The 27,326-nt window shown below is 41.8% G+C and overlaps 1 protein-coding gene across 1 annotated transcript; it reads right to left on the bottom strand.

Annotated features, from left to right (window-relative positions):
* Positions 1 to 408: 408 nt before the first annotated feature.
* Positions 409 to 27,298, bottom strand: GPRIN2 (G protein regulated inducer of neurite outgrowth 2). Its single transcript, XM_058810854.1, has 2 exons — positions 27,240 to 27,298; positions 409 to 2,215 (listed from the first exon to the last, which is right to left on the bottom strand). The coding sequence occupies exons 1-2, from the start codon at positions 27,296 to 27,298 to the stop codon at positions 409 to 411; spliced, it is 1,866 nt and encodes a 621-aa protein (XP_058666837.1).
* Positions 27,299 to 27,326: the final 28 nt, after the last annotated feature.

Raw genomic sequence — 27,326 nt, 5'->3', positions numbered from 1 at the left:
AAACAATTTAAGGGAATGTGATTTAAAGCTAAGAACTTTGATTAAAGCATTTTTTCTAACCCTAAATTATTAAAATACAGAAAAAAGTCATAATTATCTCAAAAATATGTATAATTAAAAAAGAAGTTCCATTCCTTACAATACAGTTTAAAACTAATGTAGAAGGAAACAGTGCTACATTAAATACAGTCAAGAGCATTTGGATGGCATTATTTAAGTATAATCTTATGTTTTCTGTGAGATGGTCCAGCCATGGACTTCTCCTTGCTTTAACATGTATTTGATGATCACTGAACTTTCCCCACTCATCCTGGTGGGGGCTGTTCACATCTACTGTGCTCACACTTAAGAGTCAGCATTTCTGTACAAATAAAAGCAGCACAGCTTTCCTACGGCCTGCAGCTGTGCTCACTCCACTGCAGTACTGGAGCGAGCACAACAGCTCGGATATCTCAGGGAATGCATCATTGTCCTGAAAGGCCTTTTTTTCCCAGCTTTTTCAGGGGGCGGCTCCTCATTACATTTCTCAGCTGCCTCAGCAGGCACTGTCTGGAACTGTTCTATTTGAAACTCAAGATGTTTTTGAATGGCCACCCCGAGGACTTCTGGGTCCACAGAGGCCCCATACACTTCCCACGTCATTCCTTCATCATCCCATCTCACTTCACGAACTGGAGATTTGGGGGCCTCCAAGCCCTGCTCCAGGTTCACCTCTGGGAACACGTGTGAGTGACCTTCTGCTGCAGCTGCTGGGCTCGTTGCCACCGATTTGCATTCCATGGTTGGAAGAGTTTGTACCTCGGCATCTCTGCGCTCCAGAGCCGGTTTCAGGCCCTTGGTTATGTCATTCATAGAGGTCATAGTCCACATATCCTTAGTTGTCACTGCCATGTCTGCACCCTGCTGGCTGCTCAGAGCAACCTGGGCAGCCTTGGCTTCTGGAGGAGCTCTCTCCTGTGGAGCAGGTTGCAGTTGTTCTTCAGGAACATTACAGCACTTCAGGATTTTCTTGGCATCCAGGCCCGATTCACTCACTGAAGACACCAGCTTAGGGTATGTCAGAATGTCAGAAGCAGAAAAGGAATGGAAGTAGCCAGGTGCTGCCTGCTCTTTTCCTGTCTCACTGACAGAGCACACTAACCGTGGGATGAGCTGGATGGATGGGATGGGCAAGGAGTGGCAATAGGCTGGGATGGTGGCGTCTGCCTTCAAGGTGTCCTGCCTCAGACTGCAGGGCCCTGCTGAATTGTTGTGAACTGTCATCACCATGGGGGAGTAGGCAGTGTTTGGAATACTACCATAAGTCAGACCACCATGAATAATCCCAGGGGCTTGACTGAACGTTGTCCTGTTTGGGAAACCATTTCCAGGCATGTGGGGTCCTAGAACAGTAGCTTGAAACGTGCCAGGATCTGTGTAAACAGTGGTGTTACGTGGAATACTGCCACTGTCAAAGGTATTTGTGGGTACCTGTTGGTCCCTAGGTAGGACTGGAAGATGAGTCACAAGGTTTTGATAGTGAGATGCATTTTGATTTGTTTCTGATCCATATCTCTGAGTTTGGAAAGACATCCTAGCCTCTGGTGGACCATGCCTGCAGCCAGAAGAGCTGAGGCTGGAGTGAGTAGCACTGGTTTCTGTGTGAGTCACATGAGTCTGCTGTTTGCAGCTGCAGGTTAGGTCTGAGTGGCTTCTCTGAAGGGCAATTCCTGATTCTTCCATTTTACACATGCCTTGCTGGTGAACAAAGCAGGCTGAAGAAACATTCTCAGCAGTGCTGCTCTTCACACACATCTTAGTGTCCCCCACTCCCCAGGATGCTGAGGATTGTTCAGTGACAAGAACATGGTTTGTGTTCTTAGTTCTTCCCTCTGAATGGTCATTGGCTGACTGGTCATTTATGGTTTGGACCTCTGATCCAAGTCCCACCATCCCAGGCTGTGAGGAGGACCATTCAGGACTCTGCACACTCCTTGCATCACTCCTGTTTTCCAGGACATGGCAGATGGTGCTACTATGGCTTTTCTTCAGCTCCTGCTTGTTTTGCCTTTCCTCAAAACTCCTTGAGTGCCCAATACAGGTCAGATTTGAGGAGCTCTTGGACAGGGGGTGACTGTTGACATTCAAGAGACAGTGACAAGTAGAACTTAGTGAGTCCTGGTAGCAATGGGTGTGGAGCTGGTGGCTGTCAGATGACATGGCAAAAAACAGAGACCTGCAAGAAGTGGTGGAAAAGAAAAGGACACAATTTAAGTAGGAAATAAATGTACTGGAAACTATAATCTCTACTGACCTTCTGCTTGGGCTTCTTGCCTTCCACAATTCACAAGTACTTTCTAAAATACACAGTACTCTAGTCTAAGTGTACTCAGACCAGTCAGTTTCCATTTTTGCTTTCTCCAAAGAGTTTTTCTCTAAATTAGATTTTTTTTAAAATTCTGGTGAGGTTTTTTCCAATTCATAAAACACAAAAGGAAAAAAAAATCCTCCTTGGTTTCTATCTTTTAACAATAACTATCTCAACACTACCAAGTATCATCTCCCCTAAATCACTGGAGCCATTTTTGGGACATCCAGAGATGTCATGTAACTTAGGCAAAGACAGAAGTATTTTACAACCAGATAGCTTTTCACCACAGTGGCCATTAAGCCAATGATATTAATTGTATCATCAAAACAACAACAACAAGTTTAGCTTTTAGTCTCTTGACATCATAATTTCAGAAGTGATCCAGTCACTGATGGAGCTTTTAAACCTTGAAGCTGCAACAACCGAACAAGTTCTCCTTTTCCCCACACCTTTCCTAACAAGCTTTCTGATATTTCATGTCACAAGAAGATCACTGTTTCAGTCCACTGTTTTCCCTGAGCCCACACAAGAGTACAGTAGGTATGGACAAAGTTGTTCTGACCCCCTGTGACAGAGATGACATAAAACCCAAGGAAATGACCTCTACCAAGCCAGTGAGGGGTCACTGCCAGTGTTCCCAGAACAAACAGTGCTGGGCAGCACTCCAGCTTGTGCTCACCTCTGGCACCACAGGAGCTGGCTGCAAAGAGGGACCCAGTGAAGGGCTGGAGGTGAAATTCCCCTCTCTCTGTAAGGAGGATCTGCACCTCAGCACTGCCTCTGTTAAGGGTGCATGCTCTGGGCTCTCAGGCTGCTCACCTTTGCAAATCCACAAGTCCACGCTGGCTGTGGAAGGTGTGCACTCATGACACCAGAGGCAGGGTAAAAATGAAACAAGAAAATCTTTAGCCAAAGCCTTGCAGATATTCTGTCCTTTTTTATAGTGCACTCAGTCATTTCTATTTTTAGCAAACCCTTGTTTCTACCAGGGAGCAGTACCCTAGACATTATTAACATTTATGTTAGCAGTTCTACATCTGAGGGGAGTTGTGATTGAAGATTTTGAATCTCACCAGATTTAGAGATCCATTTTTTCTGATTGAATCAGATCTTCCACTGATTGACTACACATATTGCCTTGGTGTCACAGAGGTGTTTCAACATTTGTACAACTAAAGGTATTTTAATATTCTTATATATATCTATATCTACTCACACAAATACATATATGTCTTTTCCACAAGAACTCACTGTGTTGAACAGAAATATCCAGAGTATTTGTGCATTGCTTCCAGGCCAAGTTTGTTGTGCAGATGTAGAGTGAAAGCCAGAATTTCTCATTTTAGACAACTTTTCCTCAGATATACTCTATGCACTCTACCTCCTTAGCAGGTCTCGGACAGAAACCTGCATAATTTCCTGTGCACTGTATCACTAAAATAAAAATGAATGTGTGGAACAGGAAAGGTACATACCCATGGTGAACAAAAGCACGCTGCAAATGTCACAGGGAAGTTCACTCCTACCATCAAGGACACAGTGGCTGCAAGGGCTCACATTCAGCACCCTCAGATGTGATCCTTTTAAAGTGATATTGACAGGCTCCAAGAGTCCCATACCAGGCTCCAAGAGTCACATACCAGTGTTAACAGATAAGAACATGCCTTTTGCTCCCTCTGCCAACCAAGAGCTCTACAGCTGATCCAGGCATATATCAGAGCTTGTAATTAATTCCATTTCCATTGTAAATGTTGGCAAGCTAACAGACTGCAATTTTCCCATCACCTGAAATCCACTGGTGTTGGCTGTTTTCCATCATGAATTAAATAGAGCATGACAACATTAAAAAATATTAATATTTGCAATCACATTCTTACAAAAATTCTCATTGAGGGTTGTGTATCAGGGACTTGTGACCAGCAGCAATATCCTCTAGCACAGGGTTGCTCCAATTTGGACTGTGGACAGAAAAAAGGTGAATTCCCATTCTTCATATTTGTTACCTCTCCTGCAGTCACTTCTGCACATGAGTATAGTCTGCACAGGGTTCAAAGGAGTCAAGAGGATTAAACACCAGAGCAATAGCTGCCTACAAGGTGAAAACCTTACATTTAATCTCTTTAAAAGATAACACCTGCAAAGGCTCTCACACACACCTGGATGAAACAACACTTACTAATGGCAATCCTCAGACACAAATATTGAGACTCAGATGAAAGGAAGCCTCAAACATATCCTGTTACAAACGATACAAGGCTGTAGGAAGCTTGAAGGGCTCTCTTACAAAGTTTACAGCACTCAAATACCTACATGTACACAGAAATCAAGGCTCTCTTTGCTTTCTTTATGTAGCAATGGGCATTGCTGCAGAAGCCTCTGTAAGTGGAAGAAGTGATAACTGATTTGTCACCTCACACCCACCACATTCAGATGGATGAAAGAGACCAAACATCACTGAAAGCAACGGCCAGGGTGATGCTGGCAAGGAAACCTCCAAAGAAAACTCGGAATAAATTTATTTTTGCCCCACTGCAGGTGAAATCATGACTGAACATAGGCCAATGTGGCACATATTACACATGTACATGTAGAATATTCTAACCAGCTACTCCCAACAACATCTGAACATTGTTGCTCAGACAGAGCAGTGTTCCATGCTAGCATAATTGTAATAATTCTCCTTTGGCCTTGGGCCTTCCCAAACTCTGCATTTCACATGTGCACTGCTGGCACTGATTGCTCAGGGTGCACAAAACCCCCTGAGAAGAGGCCCAGCACTGCACACACACCTCCCAGGGTGCCAGAGCTCCCTCTGGGCCCAGGGTCCAGCCCGTGGCTTCTGAGAAAGGCTGGGAAGCAGAAGGGTCTGGATGGATGGGCCTTCCCACACCTCTGCCAGCAAGAGGTGGGTCATGTTCAGAGAATGAGGTGCCAAACCTTTCAAAAATCCAACCCAAAACATGGAACATCTTCAATGACACAGCCATGCAACTCCTTTGTATTTTGTGAATCAGCTAATCAGGAATGGATTACCCACATGAAACATGGATAGAAGAACACTGATTTTGTGGGTACACAGGCACCCAAACCAACTTATTCTGTGTGTCCTGGGCAGAGCAGAGTGCTTGGTTTAACTTTCATTTTTTAAATGTAAAAATATAACTTATAGAAAAGGAATTTTACTCAAAAGTATCTACTTTAAGTTCTGAGTCTGTCTGAAAGATTTTGTTTTAAAATTGCAAAGGAAATTCACACCTGAATACACAAATAACAAAGTATGAATTTTTGAGGCAGATACTCTGCTATGAATATATAGAAAATTGTTAGACAAGCAGAGAAAGGATTAGGATAGAAATGGAATTAACATCCACTATTTTTGGCTTAGCTTCAGATAGCTTATGAGGGGATCTAGGCTGCTTTCACTAATTCCACTGAACTACTTTAAAGCAGCAAATGTGTATTTTGCTATGACTTATGATTAAAGTTTTGACCTATTTAATGCACCAGTAAATTTAGTCTCAAAATATTAAATACAATGTATGTTATCAATTGAAAGACATTCACTGTAAATTAATTATGATTCTAAAATCCTTTGGTATTTTTGTACTCCACACATGTACTTTAATTGAAATTTTGACAGCGCTCTCATCTTTTAGTTTGAAACTGTTTCCCCTTGTCCTATCTGCCCATGAAAAAGTCCTTTTCCCTCTTTTTTAAGAACCCTCATTTAGTACTTTGTTACTATAGGAAGTCAACAGTGAGGCAGTGAGAATCACCTGACATGCTGAACAACACAAGTTAGCTGCAGAATTTGGGAAGAGTCAGAGAAATGTAATACCATTTACTAGAAATATGCATGCAATGCCAGGCACTTCTCTAAATCTTCCACAGTTATTTTTTCTTTATATAACTCTGATGGTCAACCCACAAGTCAAGAAGATTTGTAATAATGACTGCAGCTGTTTCACCCATCTTCACTTGGCTGATCATACAAGAAAAAAATTTTTTTCTTAATTTTATGCTTTCAAAAACAGCATCTGACTGCAAAATAAGTCATAAAATCCAAGCCAGTTTCAGGGCTGAGAGCACTAATATGCAAATGTGGAATTTGGAAAAGCTGAACAATCTGACCCATACCACATTTTTAGATGATGATTTATTTTTGGATGCTGAGCAGGACCCTCCATGGCAGGACTAGCCCTTTCAGAGAAGACAACCTCTGAGAAGTGTTAGAGGGTTGCAAGGTCTTTATCCTGAATTTGCTCCATCATTTGCATCATTCTGGCCCTGCTGTGCAACAATCAGCTGCACAAAGCAAGCACAGAATTTCTGTAACACCAAACTCCAAGACAAACACAATTATATTTTATACAAGAAGAATAGTGTCATTTAAATTAACTTAAGGAATATACTTCAATAGAAAGCTGCTAGATACAGGTTCTTACCTTTATTTAATCTTATTATGAACACCATAAATAAATTAGAAATTAAAAAATTATAAATTTGAAATGAAGAGCAGTTTATGGCTAAAATGATGTAACTTTAATTACACCCTAAGGGCCAGCAGTCACTTAGCCATAAACACTGCTGACCCCTGCCTGGGGCACAAGAGGGCACATTGAGGAAAAGCTGCATTTCTGCCCAAACAAACAGCCAAGCTCCCTCAGGTACCAGAAGCAATTCAGTATATTCACTCTGGGTTCTCTTCAGGCCTGGTATTTTACAAGCAATGTGGCTTCCTTACTGCAATCCATGACTAAACTTCTAAGATACATGCTTCATGTGGTAAAATAACATAAAAAGGAACATCATCTAATATGATACTCATTTCTTTTAGAGCTGTACTAATTTTAAGAAACTTATACCATCAAAGTAAAAAATTAGAGTGTGCTTATGTCTAAAAATTGTCCTTGCTTGCTCACATGGAAAACTGCTTGCACAAGATAAGAAAGATCTGTTTTGCTTTAGACAAAGATTGGCATGATAGCATTATGAGATCTGATGGCCTCTCCCTAACTACTACTACTGAAGGAAATAGTTCATTAACAGTAATCACTAACATTTACACTGGGGGGGACTCAAACCACTCAAGAGGCATTGGCAAAACAGGATTAACCATGGTAAAAAGCTTAGAGATTCAAGTGTCTGGGATTAGGAGTTTTGTTGTTGCTGTTTTTAATTGTTATTTTATTTTGGTGAGGTGTAAGTGAAAGGAATAAACAGAGGAGTTACAGTAGGGGAAAAAATATCACTTGTCAGAGAACATAAAAATTTCTCTAAATTCTGTCAATACAAAAAAAAACAATCTCTAAATTCTGTCAGCTAGATTAATAAAGACTCAGGTTGAGACCCCAATCACTTAACCTTTAATCCATCATCTTTCTGTAGGCTTTCCATTTTGGAATAGCATTATAAACAAACCATGTCTTGTTCAGTTTAATCTGCTAATGCCCTTTTGTAAATATTTTCTATCATCCTAAGTATTTCCAAGTATCATCCAGATCTACAGGACAGGCTGGCTTGGGCATCCAGAGATACCAAGAGACAAACACAACAGACAAGTGCACACTGCATGCAAAGGGATGGGGTTGTTTCCAGTTCTGCACTGCAAGAGGCACTGGGGACACTGGGGCCATGGCACTGGGATCATAACTTACAGGGAGGAGGGGGAGTGCACTTGGCAGGCTGGAAAACATGAGAGCAGGAGAGCTGTGCCCCTCAGTGCCCAGCACTGCCACAGCAGAGCCCTTGTGCCCGCTGCCCTCACAAGGCCACTGGTCACAGCCTCATTAGGTTCTGCTAATTACTGCTTTGGCTGCCAGGCTTTCCTGAAACACTTGTGTCTTTTGCCCACCCTGCGCTGAGCACACTGGGCAGGTATCTCTGCAGTGACTGTGACAAGACTCAGAGAGAAGAGCCCCCTTTACCCTGAGTGTTAATGAACCTCAGCTCTCTCCTTCCTGAGGCACAGCAGAGATCTCTTCCCCAAACACTGAGGGTGCCATGGGTGCCCTGGTTCTTGCCAGTGGCCTCAGCAGGAGATAACAAATGAGTTACCACATCAGAAAATGAACAGATTCTAACATTTACCCATGCATTCACCTCAGTGTGGAACAACAAGGCCACAGTGCCCACAGTTACCCCAGCAGCTTGGAAGAGCCATGCAGGAAGGTCAGCATTCTCTTTTAAGGAGCAGGGACAGCCTCAGCCCCAGCACAGCCTGAGCAGAGCTGACAACTCTGAATTCTAAAGATGAAAAAGACTAAAATGAAAGTGCCGCGAGAGAGGAGCCTGATAGGGATGAACCAAAGGAGACAACTTCAGTGACACCTTCAGTTGAATTCCCAGGAGGGACAATTCACAGGGCTGTAAATGTATTACTGGAAAATCAGAGAGAGAAGCACTCTGTCACAAGGGAGGCATGTGTTGGGACATTGTCCTGACATCACCACATGATTTAGTACTGCAACATGTGGCATCTTCTTTGCCAGCTTTTTAATTTAATCATCTATCCCAGAAACAACTTCAAAAATCTCTTGGACTTAATCTTTTTTTAGCAGAAATTTATGAGCAAAACATTACTCCCACTATATCTCCACGTGGAGATCTGCCTCAGCATACAAACTACCCTACAATATACCCAAGAGAGATATTGATTAGTCATGTTTTGATGCTCACTTTTGCTGTCTGACAGCTCACTGCTTTAAAGCTCATCTCTTCAGTTAGAAGACTTAAAACTTTAATTACAAATTAAATATGATGATGTGGTCATGTAATCAGCTGTTTTCACCAGCTGGGGCTTAAAAAAAATCAAATATAACGACAGCAGGCAACATTGACCTAGAATCATGCTTCCAGTGAATAGTGCATGCCTAAAGAAGTGGTATATTAATATAATTGTCTTTCTGGCTTAAGCAGAACAGAATTAGGCAAAATGAAACTGTTAATTCAGCTGCCAGGATTATGCTGCTAAGAATTCATGGCTACTGATATCCACTGGTACTGCAGAAGTCCTGTGACAACAAAATTTGATAGTTTCTTTAAGAATTCATCTTTAATGTAGAAAATATGCAGTGGCCTAGCCACATTTGGATTTATTTCAGAGACAGACACTAGTGAGCCTTTTCCTCTTCACAGCAGGGGATCAAATCCTATTCCTTCATGTGTTCCAGCTTGGAGGAGACAGAATTGGTCTGGAGTTGAACAACTCATGCTCTTCAGAGCTCCACTTTTGTACCCTCTCTTCAGGCCTGAGCAGACCAGCTTCAAAGCAACCCCACTGACCTGGAACTCTGCAGAAACTCATGGCCACAGCTTTGCTCAGTAAGCCGCTGCCTGTCAGAGGCCCAAGCCTGCCAATGTGTGAATCACAGCTGCCTGGGCAGCAGCATGAACTTAAAAATCATACAGAAAGCCAGAAGCATGCTTACAGCTCCTTCCAATCTCAGAGTACAGCTGGATACCAGTACAACCTGCACAAGAGGCCAGCAGTTTGCACATCCATCAAACTCCACCCAAACTGGCTAAGTGATTTATCTACTTGCAAATTCATGTGTTTTAGTAGCAAATATTCAAGTAATAATTTTTGCTGTTTTTTGAAAGCTTAGCAGTGACAGTTAGAGGGAAGGCACAAACTCATCTTATCCCCCCTGCCCTATGGACATGCCAGCTTTGATGGCACTGCACTTCTGTGTGAGGGCAGTGGGACACCTTCCTGCCAGGTGAACACACCTGTGACAGCTAAAGCTGCGTCCCAGCCCGTGTCAGAGGGTGCACAGTCTGTGTGCGTGCTCTGTGCTGCCTTCAAGGAGGCAGAAAAGCACAGAGCTGAGCCTGTCTAACATGCCCAGCCTCCCCATAAAGCTCACTGCCTTGCCTCAGTGTTGTGCCAACAGAGATAAAAGCTTTACAAAGCAGCTGCAGTGGCAGACAAAGGAAGCTCAAATCTGCCTTAAGAATTCTGAATATACAAACACAGCCAGAAGCACAGCAGCTTTTCATGTTCACATATCATCCTTAATTGAAGGATGGCAATTCCTACAGCAGCATCAAACAGCAATAATGGTGATATAAACAAAGGTCTCCAAACATCTCCATCAGGATAAAGACAATAGATTTACACAATTAGATTGAAGGATGCTTCACCAAAATAATTAAAGAAGGCTCATTATTCTTCCACATGTGATAGCTGAATCTCTTTCCTACCTAGAAAAACCTGGCTACTTACCTAGCAAAACCTAGAAATTTGCCTTATTGCTTGTTCCCCTGTTTTCCCCTGTGACTGAACACAATTCAAGGGCCACAAAATCCCCTTCAATTCTTTATTTAAATAAGAGCATTTATGAACTGTATGGAAAACCTTGGAGAAAAAAAGAATGCAAAACCACAATCCATCTACCTCTAGAAGCTGCTCAGTGGTGGCAGAGAAAAGACTGACTTTGACATTGTGGACTGATGGAAAACTGACTTCCAGAACTTAAAAACAAATTGCTCAGTAATTAGAAAGAGGAAACAATTGCTTTCTAATTCTGTCTGTGCTCACTGACATAGTGTATGACCTTCAGCAAGTCATTCCCTTTGTGACTCAGTTTACTCATCTGTGACTCACAGATTAGATGCAGAAGGCCCTGATGTAGGTATTTAAAGGCTTAATTCATGATTGCAGAACACTCTCAAATCCTAGAATAAAAGATATTAAATATAAGATGCTGAAGATAATGTATTCTGGCCCTTCTTTTGTAATATTTGGATTGGAAGAAATAAATAGTGCATCTCTACAGGAAATTCTTGTTGCACTTAGAGAAAACTCAACTTACTAGTAAAGGTCAGACACTATCTGTGCTTCAGAAGCATAAGTTTAAAGCATCTCCTGAAACTTTCCAGCACCATGAGCACAAGCAACCTCAAGGATTTCAAATACTCAAACCCAGCAGAGTTTCTCAGATTAGGTATTGTATGTATAAACCCTCTATACAATATGCATGTTGACAAGAGGTATATTGTATTTGCATGGTATGTTAAGTAGCAATGATTAATTATTATAAGCAGCTTCATTAAACTTTCTAAGCAGAGTTGTCACAACTGCAGACCATGTTGTCTTGCAGTGCTACAGGCACTTATAGGCTTTTATTTACTAGGGTGAATTTCTCATGAACAAGAGATTCTGTGACTAATTTATGCCTTCAGTTCACACTGCAAGCTTTTATATATCCTTAGGCTGGAAAAGAGCTGGCAACCTCTATCCACGGGGCTGAGTATTGAAAATAACTAAAAAGGGGACAAGCTAATCATGTTTCATAGCAATTAAAGGTGCCATTATAGTATGCGGTAGCTTTGAAACTATTTAAACAAGGAATATGGCAAGAGGAAGTTTTCATTTCAAACTTGGTGTTTTGTCATAAAAAACATTATGTCAAAGTGCAGTTTCTGTCTCTCTGAAAAGAAACTGTCCCAATTCATCTGTGGTCAAATCAGACCCATGTGGGGGAACTATTATCTATAGTTTTCAGAGAACATGTGAAAGGGATGAAAGGGAGCACTTCCCTACTCTCTCAAGACTGAGAGAAGAAAAACATTAGAGCTTGGTTAGAAGAGAGCCCCTGCCTCCCAAGTCTTGATACCAGAGACTGCAAGGAGAAAAAACCCAAGTAACAGCCCAAAGCAGCAGAATAAAGTTTGCAAATACTTTGTCAAATCCAAGTATGTGAAGGAGTTCCTCTAGAACTAATGTTTACACCCTACTCTGTATAAACAAACAAATTTCCCCTTCTCTTGGTTAATCTCAATCATAAACCAAGCTGCAGAAGTCTCCACTTCCTTATTAACATGTAATAATGACAGAATCACAAAGTTTTCAGGTATAAATTTGAAACAAATCAAGAACCACAAGACAATTCAGTTCCTGCCATCATTCAGGTCTATGAAGATCCCACCTGTGTGCCATGGACAACTAGAGAATAACTCCTCAGGCATCTGCTGCTAACTGCTAGCAACAAGATACTGATTATAAAGAATAAAGGCTCTGCTACAGGAATACTTTGCTTTTCAAAGCAAATTCAAGACTCACACAGAACCCTAAGAAACCTGCTCTGACCTCACAGCTGTCTCTGCTTTGAACAGGAGACTGGAATAGATGAATTCACAAGGTCCCTTCAAAAATGACTTTTTTTTATTCTTTTCATAAATAGGTGCTTTTATCCATCAGTGCCAATGAATGTCATGTACCTTCTCAACCCGAGAAGCTGAAATGTGCAGTCATTTTGCATTACTGAACCACTTTTAATTGATTAGAGGAATCTGAACATTTTACTGAAACCTGAGTACCTTTTACTGAGACAGGAATGACTTTTGAGAGGAAGCACAAAGGTGATCTATAGGAAAGAGGCAGTAACTCCAAAAGTTTCTTCCCAATCCATTAGCACCTCTGTTGGTACTAAATCAACAAAATCACTCCTCCCTTTCACAGTTTAGAGGCCATTGAGAACCAAATAAAACTGCTATAACAAGATGTATGTTTTTCCTAGATGTTTCAAGAAGCACTGATCTACCCTGCTCAGTCATAAACACCGAACTTTCCCAGAAGATTCTTTAAAAAAAAAAATTCAGTTTATGAGAGCTAGGGTGGCTTTGTGCATTCATCATCTCTCCAATTTCCACAGCAGGTTTGCCTAGCTTGAGCTAGAAAGGAGTTGGATCTTTCACTTCAGCTCAGATGAACTGGTCTCTGTCAGTCTCCTGCACTGGTGACTGGGGTAAAGCTCTGCAAGTCAAATGAAGGTCTTACAACTGCTCAATCCCATTAACCTTCATTTGCACACTCAGGTGTGCCCTTGCTAAAGCTTAATTAGCAAATATTCTGCAGATGGAGAAAGACTCCTGCTCCTTTCTGTGCTTTGTATGAAATCCACACTGGGCACAGGTCAAGCCATCATTTTGCAGGAACTTCCCCACACAGGGACAAGTCAGTTTAAAGGTGAACTTTCTTTTGAAGCTTTTTTTGGTGCAGAATGATGCTTGGCTATAACTCACATGCTTAATGCCCACACACCAATCTAGGAAAGGCCTGGCTGATGTCAACTTCATTTAGTTGGCCTAACCCAATTCCCATGCTCTGAGTGCATCTACCTCAGCAGCCCCAAAGTGATTTTTTTGTGGTTCCTGTTACTAAAGATAATTTCTCAGAATTTTGACAGCTTTTCTAAATGGAAGAGGCCATCTTCTTCCCAACAATCTCCTAAGCAATCAGAGAATAGTCCTAAAGGAGAATTCTTAACATACAGATGGACTACAAGCTGCACAGCTATAGATTAATTCAATTGTGACAAGGCATCCATAGGCAATATTGCATCAAATTACCTTAACCAGAGAAAAGCTCAGCAGTATCTTTCAGTTCACTGCCTTCTCATTGTATCCCTCATGCAGATAATCCTGACCACTGTACTCCAACATTTATTTTCATTTTGCTTTTACAGAAAAGATCTCTCACACAACTGAAATACTGCCCCCAGCCCCAACAGAAAAAAAAAATAAAAAAGGCTATTCAAAGTTTGTTTAATTTACATCTTCCAGAATCTTAATATCCCAGAGAGATACTGTGTATGCATACAGCTTTACTGTTTACACCAGTTAAAAACCTCTTATTTCTGGACAAGGAAGCTGCAAGAATTAACTAAAAGGCCAGTGCCTGCAGTTCCTATGGTGTGACCCATGGCCATGGAAATTGATTTAAGAAAAAAAAAACAACAGAGTTCAAGGCTGTCCAGGAAAGTAAAGTGCAACATCACCTGCAGCCTATGACTCCTGCTGGACTGTTGCTCTTGGGCCAAAATGGTTTGAGACTGGAAGCAATGAAATATCACACACACCTGTCAAAGATACTTGCTTAACAAAAAATATTGGTATGATAACAAAAATAAGATTTTTTTTTCCCTGATTAATTGGAAAAAAATACTTGCACAACAAATACCATTAACGGGTATCTTTCAAGCCCCTAGCCTTGGAAAGCATCATTCCTAGGTTGCATTCTCCTGCAAAATGTGTAACAGCTTGCAATATTCAAATACAAGGGACCAGAGTGAAGCACACTCCATCCTCATCTAAAAACATGAACTCCAGAGCTAAGGAATGAGCAATTTAGTCTCTCTAACCTCCAGAAGAGTCCACTGGAGAAGAAACAGGATTTGGTTGCTGTTCTGCTCAGGAATAACCTGCCTGCAGTCAGGTGTAACAGCACCTCACTGGTACAAGCAAATACCTCTGCTCATCTGCAGTTGTTAAAAGCTACCTCCAATTTACCCTTTGTCATCGCCCTAAGAGAAAGAAAATCAAACTTTTGAAGTCCAGTGATGCTCAATAACAATTTTCCTCTGTTTTACCCTCCCTCATATATTCTTATTTTTCAAGTGCAGTTTAAATATGCATACTTTACTGTGGAAGGAAAAATGTGGACTTGACATGGTTATCTGATGGAAATATATCACATTTTGTATTATAAACTAACTCTGACACTACAAGGCCATATACAATTTACTGCTCTTGTTTAAGCAGCCCAAAATAACTGTCAGATAAACTAAATTGCAATTCCAGCTTTCCCTGGAGTACAGTTAAGATAAAATGTCTGGACAATAAAAATCAACAAAACCTAATATGTGGAGAAGTGTTTATGGAGTAACCAAGACATGGCATGAAAACACAAAGCCCTCATCTAATCCACCCTCCTGAATGAAAACTTCTCCAAACCTAATTGTTTTGCACAGAGACTCCATGCAGAGGTCTCTAAACTCAGATCTTACTACAGCTGATGTCCTGCAAACTTTCAAATATGCACTAAAACATGCAAACAACCATCTGCAAGCTTTCATCAATCTCTTGGGGCAGGAAAACCACTGATACTTTTGTATTTTGTATGAGATTATTACTTAGAAACATGAGTCAATGGAAGAGAGGCAGATTTTGAACTATATAAGGTCCATCTCACTTATGTCTGAGATCAACATCTTGCAAAATCTATTTATCTTTTCTTTCCCATCACCTTTCATGCTTAGAGTTCTCTAAATGGAAATAACTGCTTGCTCCCCCCTCCCTTTTCCCTCTTCCCCTAAAATCCAGGAGTGCATCAGCACAGACTCTTGCTTTTAATCACAACATATACAGAAAACAGTCTTCTACTTCTAAGGATTCCGATATAAAATATTAATCTACTGACAATAAAAAGCCAAAGCAAATCAAATTTGTGACTTAGGGAAAAACATATTTTGATTTAAGAGAAAAATTTCACTTGCCATTTTAAATAGCAATTGACCATTTATCTAGGAAGGTAAAGTGCAAAACAAAGCTGAGCTGCAGAAAGCACTGAAATATTCCTCAGATTTTTCTAGTGTTGGATACTCCTAGGAATTTAAAAAACACATGGTACACATGGTGGAAAGCAGTAAGGTAGATGATTCTCTGGCACATTAGTACTAAAAGGCAGAAATTTAAAGCAATAAAATTTACACTTTTCTCTTATTTTTAGTATTCAAACACTAACATGCACACAAGAGATAATCAAAAAGCATCTTCATAAAGTCACAGATGTGCAGAGGAATAAGATGAACAAGCTTATGAGGTTTTTCTCCCCCAAAGAAACAGTGATATGTATAGTCTGGAAATAATTACAAGACAAACACATACACATGAAAGTGAAAGACATCAGCACAAAAAACCCACCTTCTACAGAACTACATTAAATTCAATTAAAGCTGAGAGTCATAGTCCCCATCATTTCAGAAAAAGCTACCATTTCCTGGGATTTTCCGTGCAGCTATCAACCCCCTGCTGCCAAGACAGCACTTACAGAAGCCTGGCTCTGGCTCTGTGCAGCTCCTCTCCCTTCCCTTCCCCTCATCTGCTTTGTTGCTCTCCTGGCAAAGCGGAGAGGGCTCGGTGTCCTCACAGGAGACAGAAAACTGCTGTGGTCCTTACCTTCCCCCCACTCAGAGACTGCACATCCAGCTCCCCTGCACAAGTTACTTGGAGGGCATTTAAAAACAAATGCTCAGAAATCTGAGGAGAACAAAAGCCCAAGGAGTTCAGATTTCGTCTCCTTGATCCGCCTGATGCTGTTGACACTAAGGTGAGCATATGAGAAGGGAAGGAGGTGGGATTGTCAGAGAGCATCCAAGGCAGGAGATTGGGAGATGGGGTTCCCTCTGCCTCGACGTGGCTCCCCCCTTGGCTGGAGAGGAAATAAAATGGAGCCTAGGAGGGAGGGAGGGAGAGAGATAATCCTGCAGCTTCATCTGATTAGAGAAACTGGGCCTGTGCAGAGCTGGCAATGCCGCCGGGGAAGCACGGGGAGGGGAGGCACACAGGGGCAGGAAGAGGAGGAGCAGAGGGGGAGGAATAAAATTGTAAGGGTTAAAGGAAAATTTTAAAAGGTATACAAAGGAGCTAACTCCTGGGCCAAGGCATCCTGGTATGGGTTCAATATCAACCTTCATATAAAGGTGAAATCACCAGTAGGAAGCACCCATTGCTTCTGATAATGTGGAACAATTAGGAAGAAAACAAGCCCAGAATGCATCCATCCTCTGGGCACAGACTGGGAACAAGGATGCACCCATGGACTGCAAAGAGTGAGATTGATTGTGCTGAGCAGGGAGAAATGGAAAGAGCAGTACCCTACAGATAATTATCTAGATTGTGCCAAACAAGACACAATTTAGAAACCATTTTCTACTGCAAGCCATTTTCCAGAACCTGTTTCCATTTACTTATACACATCTTAGTTGAACCAAAGTGACTTCCAAGGAGCTTGTGCCAACACACACATCGAGGAGCTCGCAGCTGAGGCTGCCCTCCCACAAGGCTCTCGCTTGTGCCATCCCCTCTCCCACAGCTGGCACAGCCATTTCTGGGCTCACAGGTGCCCACAGAGCGTGGCCATCCCCACCCCTGCAGTGCTGCAGCCCTCAGGGGATCCCAGCCTGCCCTCCATGCAGCACTGTGTCCTCACCCTCAGCCTGACACAGGCAGGGTCCTGGGGGTGCTGCCTTTGAGTATCCCCCACCCCATCCTCACCCAACAGGAATGTCCTGCCTTGAGGAGACAGGCACACAGCCCCCAAGCTGCCAGCTGTGACCTGTGGTGCACCAGGGAACATCAAGGACAGATGTGACCAGAGGAGTCTCGTCCCCAACCACAGTGGCCCATTCTTGTATAGAATTTCCTCTTTTGCTCACCTTTATGAGGGGCTACACTCAGTCCTTCCCCAAAGATCACTCCAAGTTTCCACATTGTGAGCTGCTTTTATTCCTTTCTGGCATATTCCCTCCATTTAGAACTTGACACAAGGGAGGGTGGTTGGATCTCTAATAGAACAAGGAGAAGGATGCCAAAACATCAGAAGAGAACCCTTTCAAGTCCTCTTTCTTTTTGTTCAGGAAGCAGTTAAAAATTTCTGTAAACCACTTCCAGCAGTTTTCAGTTTGCTCCTAAGCCTTTATCAATACCCTCCTATCAGGCCTAGCTCAGCTGAGACAGGGGGATCAACGCCCCTCCCCAGTGCTTTTAGGAATGTTCAGTTGCTCCCTGAGACTTCAGAATGGGCTCAAACCCAGTAATTTCCTGTGTGCCGCCAGGCTTTGTTCCCAAGATGCACATCCCACAGAGTCACTGAGCAATCCCACCCTTGGGCTGCAGGTCAGCAAGCATTTGGGGGGTTGAGAGCCATGCACGGGTCAGCAGCAGCTTTCTGGCTGCATTATTGTACCTGCCATGTGTCACAGCACTGAAGCAGAGCAGGCACTTGCAGCTCTTGTGCTGACCTTGACATCCTTCCTGCCAGGCTGGAAACAGAAGTTCCTTGAACCTGCTCCTTCTAGCACCTCCTCACAGCATTCCTGCTGGCCCAGGATCATGGCCAGTGACTCTTACCATCCCATGGTGTGGGACTGCAGTGGTGCTGCAGGGAGAGGGCAGCTCTACATCTTCCTCTTTTATTCCAGCAAAAGACCTTTGGCTGACATGGTGAGACACACCTCTGGCACCTGTAGCTACTCCAGCATTCTTCCAGTGCCAGTGGCCAGCCATGGAACAACTCAGTACGACCCTTCCACTCCAAGGCATCTTCCAAACGAGTGCCAGGTTGCCCAAATGACATCCCAAGAACATAGAAAAGATAAAATGAGAGGACAGTACAGCACTTAGCTTTTCCCCTAAACCCTTTACAGAATGGATTTGCAGGGCTTTCTTGTCCCAGATCTTCTCTGTCCAGCAAGGTTGACTACTTTCATTGAAAGCATCAAAATGTGCTTACTGGAAGATATTGGTGACCAACTTTTACTTCAACAGGTCACAAATCTGAGCATCCACAATGCAATTGGCATACAGCTTTCTCATTCTACATTTGATGAGAAAAGGTGTAAAACTGCCTCAAATTCAGATCTGGAGAATTCATTCTTGTATCTTTCTTTAAGAAAGTTGATAGTTAAAGGAACCTGAGAAAACAGTAGCCTACAGATCCATTGGGCAAAATCCAGACAATGCTGAAGAATTTCTTTTGAGGAGAAGGATAGCATTATTTTTCAAGAGAACGATTTCAGAACAGTTCTGCCACTGTGGCTCAGCCTGACTAGCATTCATGTTTCCCTGAGAACTCCACCCAGGGCTTAGATATGTATAATTTGAGAATATGTATAATTTAATGAAATTAAAGTCCTATGCCCAGCCATGGAAGAAAGCTTTCAAAATTACTGTTTACTGATTTGGGTGTTTGAGGGTCATATGAAAGCAAGCCACCAGCCCCCTGACTTTGAGTCACCTGGTGTGAGGAGAGGCAGTGAGCTCTGCTTGCCTGCTGAAGGGCACCACCTAGGCAGAGCTTTGGACCTGCAGGCCAGCTTTTGTCACTCTCCGTCCAGGCAACCAGGGCTTCTACATTCAAGAGAGGAGAAGTCCAGTCCTAACCCAAAAGCCCTTTATCTAACCTAAAATCCACTGGCACTTTGGCCATCTACTCCTCTTCAGAAGAGGAAATGGGGTAGGAAAACCATGCTGATTGCTTGGTGTCTCCTAAAACCAGGTACTGAAGCCCTTTTCTCACTCCTTCCCATTTATAACCCACAGTATTTTCCTGCACTGCCTGGTCTGCTGTCATTTAGAGCAACTTTGTCCTGCCAGGTGTGTGACCTGAACCCACCCAGACTGTGCCTTCTGAACTCCTCCATCAGCCCTGACCCTGCCCAGCTCTGCTGCTCTTTGTGGGGCAGGTTGGAGTGCCCACAAACACTGAAATTTGTTTACATCTCTGTCTGGAGGCTCTGCATGGAAACCCTGCAAGGCTGATATTTGTTGTCTGTTGATTCACAGCCACTTAAGCCAGTGAAACTGCACCTTCCACCAGGCAGATTTTATCTTAATGCATTTCTGGGATATATTCTAGTCTTCAACAATAAGGCAGCCCTCCAGGAACAATATGCTGTCTTGTGGGTAACACTGCTCATTTGCCTGAATGTCATCTGCCACAGCCAATTTGGATCAGGTTTTGGATTTCTCCATTGTAAAGTATTTTTGAGTGTTTCTGAAGAATAACAGCCCCTTAGCACAGTCTGGGAGAGCCTTCAAGACAATAACTAATGCACCATGGGCAAATTTAACTTTTTCTATGCCTATAACCAGTCAGAAGCTCGCCATTCTGTATACTACTTTTCCCTTATTGAAATTGGCATTCTGTATGCAGTGCTAGTTTTCAGTTTTTGCTTATATTGAGACACCCAAAATAATTCCAGTCAGGTGTAGGAGCTAGCATATAGCAAGTGTTCCCACACACACTCAAGGCAACTGAAATGCACTGAGATTGTTTAAAAACATGAAACTGAGCATCACCTTCCATTTGACATAAGCAGCAGGGTTATTTCTAACAGAGTTCTATAAAGAAAGCAATTCTGTCAGGTAAGTGATATCACATTAACTTCAAACTTTCCAGCACACCCCAATTAATCACCACAAACATCATTCCACGAGGCTATGTGCCACATTTCTAACATATCTGTCAACCTAATTTGTTTATAAACACTCTATATAGAGTTTTGGGTGTAAATATAAACAATATATAGAGTGTTTCTGTCCAGCAAGCATCATGACAAGTTCTGCTTCTTGTATCTAGGAGAAGACAACTGCTGGTTAGACATCCCAATTATAGCAGGCACGGTCTCTGAATAAGCCTCTATTCTGCAATTTTATTTTTCTCTGAAAAGGAAGATGATTTGTGTGGGTTTATCTCATAAAGTCTCCATGAAAACTGCCAGGTCACCTACATTTATCTTCATTGGGAATAATGCTGTAACACTACTGACATGACTTTTTTCAAGGAGCAACATAGATGCACTTCTCTTCTTTGAAGAATTAATCTTTTTGAAAGCTGTCAGAATTTTTAGACCTGTGTTAGCTGGTGGTTTTGAGCTCTGTCATCTCCTTTCTTTTTCATCTTGGATATAAGAGCAGCTTTCTCAACAAAGCAGGCCAGTTATCTTGCCTTTATTTTACCTTGGCAGTTAGTGAGGCAGCCCACTGATAACAAACAATGTACGTCAAAGACTTAGCAAATCTCTACAAAGCACTATTTTTAGTTTGGTTATCAAACAAATAGAACAGTAGCTTATGGAGAATGAAAACAAGCTCCCTTTTCAAAGCATATTTTGCAATAAGCCAAAGAAGATATTGCACAAAACCTTACATCTCCTCTTAAATCAGGGGACTATCACATGGACACTCTGCTGCTCTGCTTCTCCCAGCTGTCATTTCCTCCTATGCACAGCCACTGGAATGTCTTCCCTACACTTCTTTAATATCCATTAGCAGAAAGCAATAAATAATTGCACCAAAAAAACAACCCTTCAAGCCAGTTTTGGGGTAGCTTTAAGCTGCCTTTCATGCAATAAGGGCTTTGGCCTTTTGATAATTTAATCACATCTCTTCACCCTGCATTTGATTGCTAGTCTTCCATCTGTTCTGTACTCTCAACTGAAAAGGAGGGAAGCCAGGACCACATAAGCAGGCAGGGCTTCCAGGGCTTGCTTCCAGAAAAAAATCCCACTACAGAACACCACACTTTGAGAAGTCACCACCAATTCTCTCCTTATGTCACTTGCCCACCAGAACACTCTTGCAAGTTTGAATCCAACTATTTTTTGCAAAACTACATTCATGTAAATACTAAAGTGTCCTTGGTTTACTTCTGCAAATAGTGTCATTAAAAAAAATTACTTGGTCTTTGAGCAACAAAGCATGAAAGTCTGTTCTAGATGTTAACTGGTGCCCAGGGCTGAGGGCTATGAACAAAGCCTGCTGTGCAGAGAGTTTACTTTACTCAGTGGGAGTTAACAAATAAAGACTTCAACTCTGATGCCTCAATTCCCACATGTAAAATGATGAAATGGGATCAGCAAGAAGCTGGAGAAAGTGCAAATGAAAACACTACACAAGAGGAAAGTTCTGCAGCCTGGGAGCATAATTTGCCCTCGTGCACTTTGAAAAAACACAGCACTGCAGCTCCAAGAAAGGCTTTGTTTGCACACGTGACCTGCAATATTCCCAAACAACTCTGACCACAGCCATCCTAATGTCTCATGGCCTGTGAATCAGCTCCAGTCCACTCAGAATTCCTGATCCAGACTCCCTTTCCCTGGACAACAGGCCTGGGTAACATATCCATCCTCATTTCTTCCCCAAGCAGCAGGAGTTGCTTATCCTGGTCTCCCTGACTTCATCCAGGATATTCTCAGGAGAGAATATCATGGAAGGAAGAGGGACTTAGGAAAGTTGGGGGGAAATTTGAAGAGGGTCTGGATCTGGGGCTTCCCGTAGAGAACCAGTCACCTAAGAGGCACAATGATCCTTGGTTAAATGAAACTGAATTATTGTACAACCAATACACCAGAGTGACATCCCAAATTAGAGAGGAGCTGAGAGCAACCCCACTATATATTAAATAAGGCTTGCTGCACTAAGCCCTAGATTTCAGAGCAGCCCCACAGCAAGAGAACAATGCTATTTCAAATGTATCCAGTGTCAGAGGCACTCCAGCAATTTGGAGTGTAAGCCCCAGGCTAGCTCTGCCTGCAATAATCTGCAGGCTTGACTCTGTGACAGATTGAAATGCAGTAATAGTGTTTATGCAACTAATTCTTGTTCTAATCTATTAGTTTATGTAACCTTTGCTCATGGACATACTGACTCATAGGTCTCAGGAATCTAAAGAAAATCTCCTTTAACTCTCTCCCATCCTTCAACCCATGTTGCCCAATAAACAGGTTGTCAGAGATCTTGTTCATTCTCTTTGAGGAAAAATTATGTAGGCAATAGGAAAAAAGGTATCAGTTAAATTTCTCAAAACCTGTGTACTTCTCCATGCATACCAATGAAGTCATGTAATAAGCTCACCTGTGATGTGCAGGTGTCCTTCAGGTTAGCATTTCCAGCCACAGCATGTACCATTTGAGCTGGGAAAGGCACAGCAATTGTTTGCTTAGCTCCTACAGAGAAAAATTACTACTTTCTAGCATTTAGACTTTTTTTTTCCTAAGTAAAACAAGGCAACAATATCTGTGTCAGTGACACTTATTCTTCCTAGCTTGAAAGATTTATTTTCATCCTTCTCATATTTCTTGTATTTCCTAGAACATTCTCACATCTATTTTAAGTGAAGAGCTGACCACAGGAACAGTGTGCAGAATTCCTTCTGCAGCAGTCACAACTCTAGTGATTACCACACAAAACATGCCCACATCAGCTTATTTTATCCCTTTCTGCCTAGGCTCTAATACAGATTTTTGAAAGGACTGGAGTCAGATCAACCCTTTTTGAGTTTTTTGAGTTGTGAGGTTTTTATGTTTGGTTGGTTGTTGTTTTGAGTTTTTTGAGTTGTGAGGTTTTTATGTTTGGTTGGTTGTTGTTTTGGTTTTTTTTGGGGGGGGGATTGTTTTGTTTTGGTTTTTGGTTTGTTTTTTGTTGTTGTTGTTTTGCCTAGGGGTATTTTTAGTTCTTTTTTTTTTGCCTAGGGTTTTTGGGTTTTTTGTTGCCACTGGAATAGTTCACACAGCTGCTGCACTGTTGCTCTCATGATACCTGTCAAGTACCCTACACCTGATTTAATTTCTAACCCTTTGTATCGAGGATTTCTACACAGACCAAACCTGATTGACATCAACTGGAATCAAAAATATTTGGAGCCAAACCCTATGGCGTTGGGTGTATTTAGGAGACATCATCATGTATTTTTGATGCATGCTGGACACTACCAGTACTAGATAAATGCTCTGTAAATGGACCAGGCATTCCTCGTTACTCTTCACAAAAGCAGTGTAAGAATGGGCAGAGCGGCTCTTTCTAGTAAATTCCTTTGCAGGTGGGATGGTGGCCCAGCGGGTTCCTGTCACACTGAAGCGTTTGCTCAGGCAGAGCCAGGAGCTGGGTCCCAGGGAGGTTCCAGCACTGCCCTGTGGGACCCTTGCCAAGGAAACCCAGCAGGGACAGTCCCAGGTCGGCGCCCGCTGGCCCCCTCCTGGCCACCGCGCAAGGACAAAGGCATCGCCCACCCACGTCAAAGAACCACTGCATTATATGGAAGGTTTACTCTTTTTTGCCTACAATCAGCATTTCAATTTTTTATTCTTACATCTTTGACCCTCAAGATCTCCCTGCAGTCTTTCCCAGGATTTTGAGCAACCCTTAATTCTTTTTAAACATGAAAATGTATGGGATGACAACTATAAATCTGTTGCTGCTATACAGACAGCAGTTTTATGTGCACTACAGAAACACCTTTAAATTAGAGCACACAGATCTACAGCTTTCAGTATCTGATTCCAGATGTAAATGCTTCCAAAAAGAAACATCACCTTTTGCTCTCAGTTAAAAGTTTGCATCCCCTAAGGCTGTACCAGCTAGGGCTGTATTACACAAGCTGTGATTGCTATGCCACATACACGATTTTGCGCTTCCCTGCAAATCTTAAGATGGATTAGTGTCTACAGATTCACCTGCCTGCTCAGCAATCCCTCCCCATTTGTCTAATTCACATTATGTCTGGCTTAAATTCATTATCCCTCACTCAGAGAATGAGGCTTAGGAAAAACAGTCTAAAATAAACACCAGTCTTGCCTTAGAGCAACTTCTGTTGTTCACTACAGCTGTGTGAACAGCTCATTTTTCATGTGTACACATACAATCTTGCAAGGTCCTGCCAAAGTTTTGGAGTTTAGATTACTCTTATCAAGGCTGGGAAGTGTACAAAACTGGAACAAAAAGTCAGATATTGCCCCCAAAAATCTTTAAAACCACGCAAGCCAGAGCTACACAAGTAGTTTTCTCTGTGGAAGTGTCTACTTGTGCATATTATCTCTGAACTTGGAGTTTATTAACAAAGTAATTTTTAAAGGAACATTTTGTATTCATATTTTCTTAAAACATCAACAGCCAGCTAACTTTCTTAATGCAATTTACATTACAAAAAAACCCTTGCAATCATAAGAACACATTCTAGTAAAAGCAAACCTGAAACTCCTATTAGAAAACACAGAAAAGTCATTAGAAAGGAATTAAAGTTCATATTTTTCCATTTTGCTTCATACATTTAAAACAAAGTCACCTTTAAAGAACTTTTGCTTTGCTCTATTATTTGCACCAAAGCCCAGCTTTGGACAGGAGGTGGTGCTATAGTCTGTGTAAATTTTCTTATTAGGCAACACCAACAGCTAAAGCTTACTAAAAGGAAAAGGTAAAAAAAAGAGAAACATTCTAAATCCTGTAGAAGTGCTGGCATGCAGACTTTACCTACAGATGCTTTCATATCAGTAGGTATTCTGTAACAGTGCTAGAAAGTTTTGTAAGAAGGCACTAAAATATTTGTGTCTGTCAAGGCAAGGATTTCAAATACCTAGCAAAGCAAGATTATCAAAGCATGGGAAAAAAACCTGTCACACACAGCTCTGGGAAAGCTGTAACAGTTTTTATGTGGCCAAGGCTCTGCTGAGCTCTGGGCCATGAGGAAACTGATGGAACCGTGGAAGATTTTTGCAGCTCCACTGAGAGCATTCTGCCTGCCTCTCCCTGAAGAATGCCAAGGTTAGCTGCAGGGTCAGATTTACTGGGCCAAGATGAAATGCCCAAGCAGGAATCCAAACCCTATGCCTAGGTTAATGCTCTTTCCCCCTCTCTCCTTTTGCTGTCTTTCCTCATGCCCATCTAGAAGTAGCAAACATGGCATCTTCTGAAGATTTTTTTCTTGCTGTCCATGTTGCCCTGTCTCTATGCCCATTTTCCACCTGTAACTTTACTGGGAGAGCTGTTCTGGATTGCAGTCTGCTTGACAGTGACTACCATCAGCAGCCAAGCTGAGAGAAAACAATTGTGGAAGACTGGTTCCCTTCTGGCTGCATTTCCTCTCCCATTCTCATCTTTTCTTTGGAAAGGAAGTTAACAAATGACTCCCAGAATGGATCCAAGGGGGATTTTCTAAGAGAGTAGATCTTTCTTTCACATATTCCTTTCTGAAACTATAAATTATCCATAGCCTGCTAATGCCAAGAACTAGGTGTCAGACCAAGGCCAACAGCAGATTGTGGGAGAAATTCTTATCTTAGTTACACAAGTCTAGATCTGGAGGAACTCCAGTTATTAAACAATCTATAAAATTAGGATAACAATAAGTATTATTTCAAAAAGGTTTGTGATGGCTCACTAGCAGTAATTAATGCTGGTATAGAAACCAGCCAATGGTTGCCTGGAAATGAAAGGCACTATAGAAATTCTAAGTACTCATTATTTCTGCCATTTGCAATTATACTTTTCAATGTAATCTATTTGTTGTAGTCAGGGTGCCCATTAATACTCCCTGCAGATCTCAATCTATTGTTCCTGAATAATTCACTGGTCTCAATAACATTAGATCACATTTAATTGGGGAAAAAAAAAAAGTTTACCTCTTTCTAGATGCAATTACAGATGAAGGTACCACTAACATGAAAGTCAAAATTCCCAAACACAAGGGAGTGGAAGTGAAGGCAGAAGAACTTGAACATATTTCACTTGACATGGATGGACTTGAAGATCATTCTATGGCTGCAAAATGGGATTAAAAAAAATAAATTAAAACCCTTTTATTGAATAGGATCTGTTGAAGCTTTAAGGTTATTAATAAATAATAGTAGGAGTTAGACTTCAGTGTAAAATTATGCTACAATTACTTACCTTTCTAAAGACCTGTTGATGCTTGTGATCCTACAGCTATATCTTCCTTAAATACTTCTCTGTCCTTTATCAAGTGATGCTCCTATACACAGCTTTAAGTAATTACATGCAATCAAATTAATTGTAAATCAGAAGTGGATAAAAAGGTTTATATGTCAAGTAAATTCCGATTTTTTTCAAAGACATCCAACTTAAAAAATACATATATTGAATTTCATCCAGTCTAGTGGGAATTACATGAATACATGATAAATTATTTGCTGTTACTTAGATAGGTGTCAAATGAGCACTGTGACATCCCTGTTTTTAAGGTAAGACACTTTGGAACATTGTTTTGTGACAGATTTTTTAAGTAGTCTTTTAAAGCTCAAGGTTTGACACCTAAAAATGTGTATGTTACAAAATATGCACCAGAAATATTGAATATTTGTAGTACAATATCTAAGTCCACAAAACAGGAAACTCTTAGCTGTTCAGGGATTTAGGCTAAGAAGGAGGCTGCACTCAGAGATAAAGGAGGGAATAGTTGTGTTTCATGTCCTGTATTTATTCTGATTTCCAGCTGTGGCAAGAACTCAGCACAGAAAGACTGAAACAGGGAACTTCACGGTGGAGCAGAAAATCAAAATGAAAGCTCCCTGCTCATCAGCTTTGCCATTACCTCCTGGCACAGGAACTTGGGCAGGGTAGGATCTGCCCCTCCAGGACATGCTGTCCCATCCAGGGCTCACTGGAACAGGAGCTGAAT

Source organism: Ammospiza caudacuta, chromosome 9, assembly GCF_027887145.1.
Source record: "Ammospiza caudacuta isolate bAmmCau1 chromosome 9, bAmmCau1.pri, whole genome shotgun sequence".
Lineage (NCBI taxonomy): Eukaryota > Metazoa > Chordata > Aves > Passeriformes > Passerellidae > Ammospiza > Ammospiza caudacuta.
This window is presented reverse-complemented; position numbering and strand designations above follow the sequence as displayed.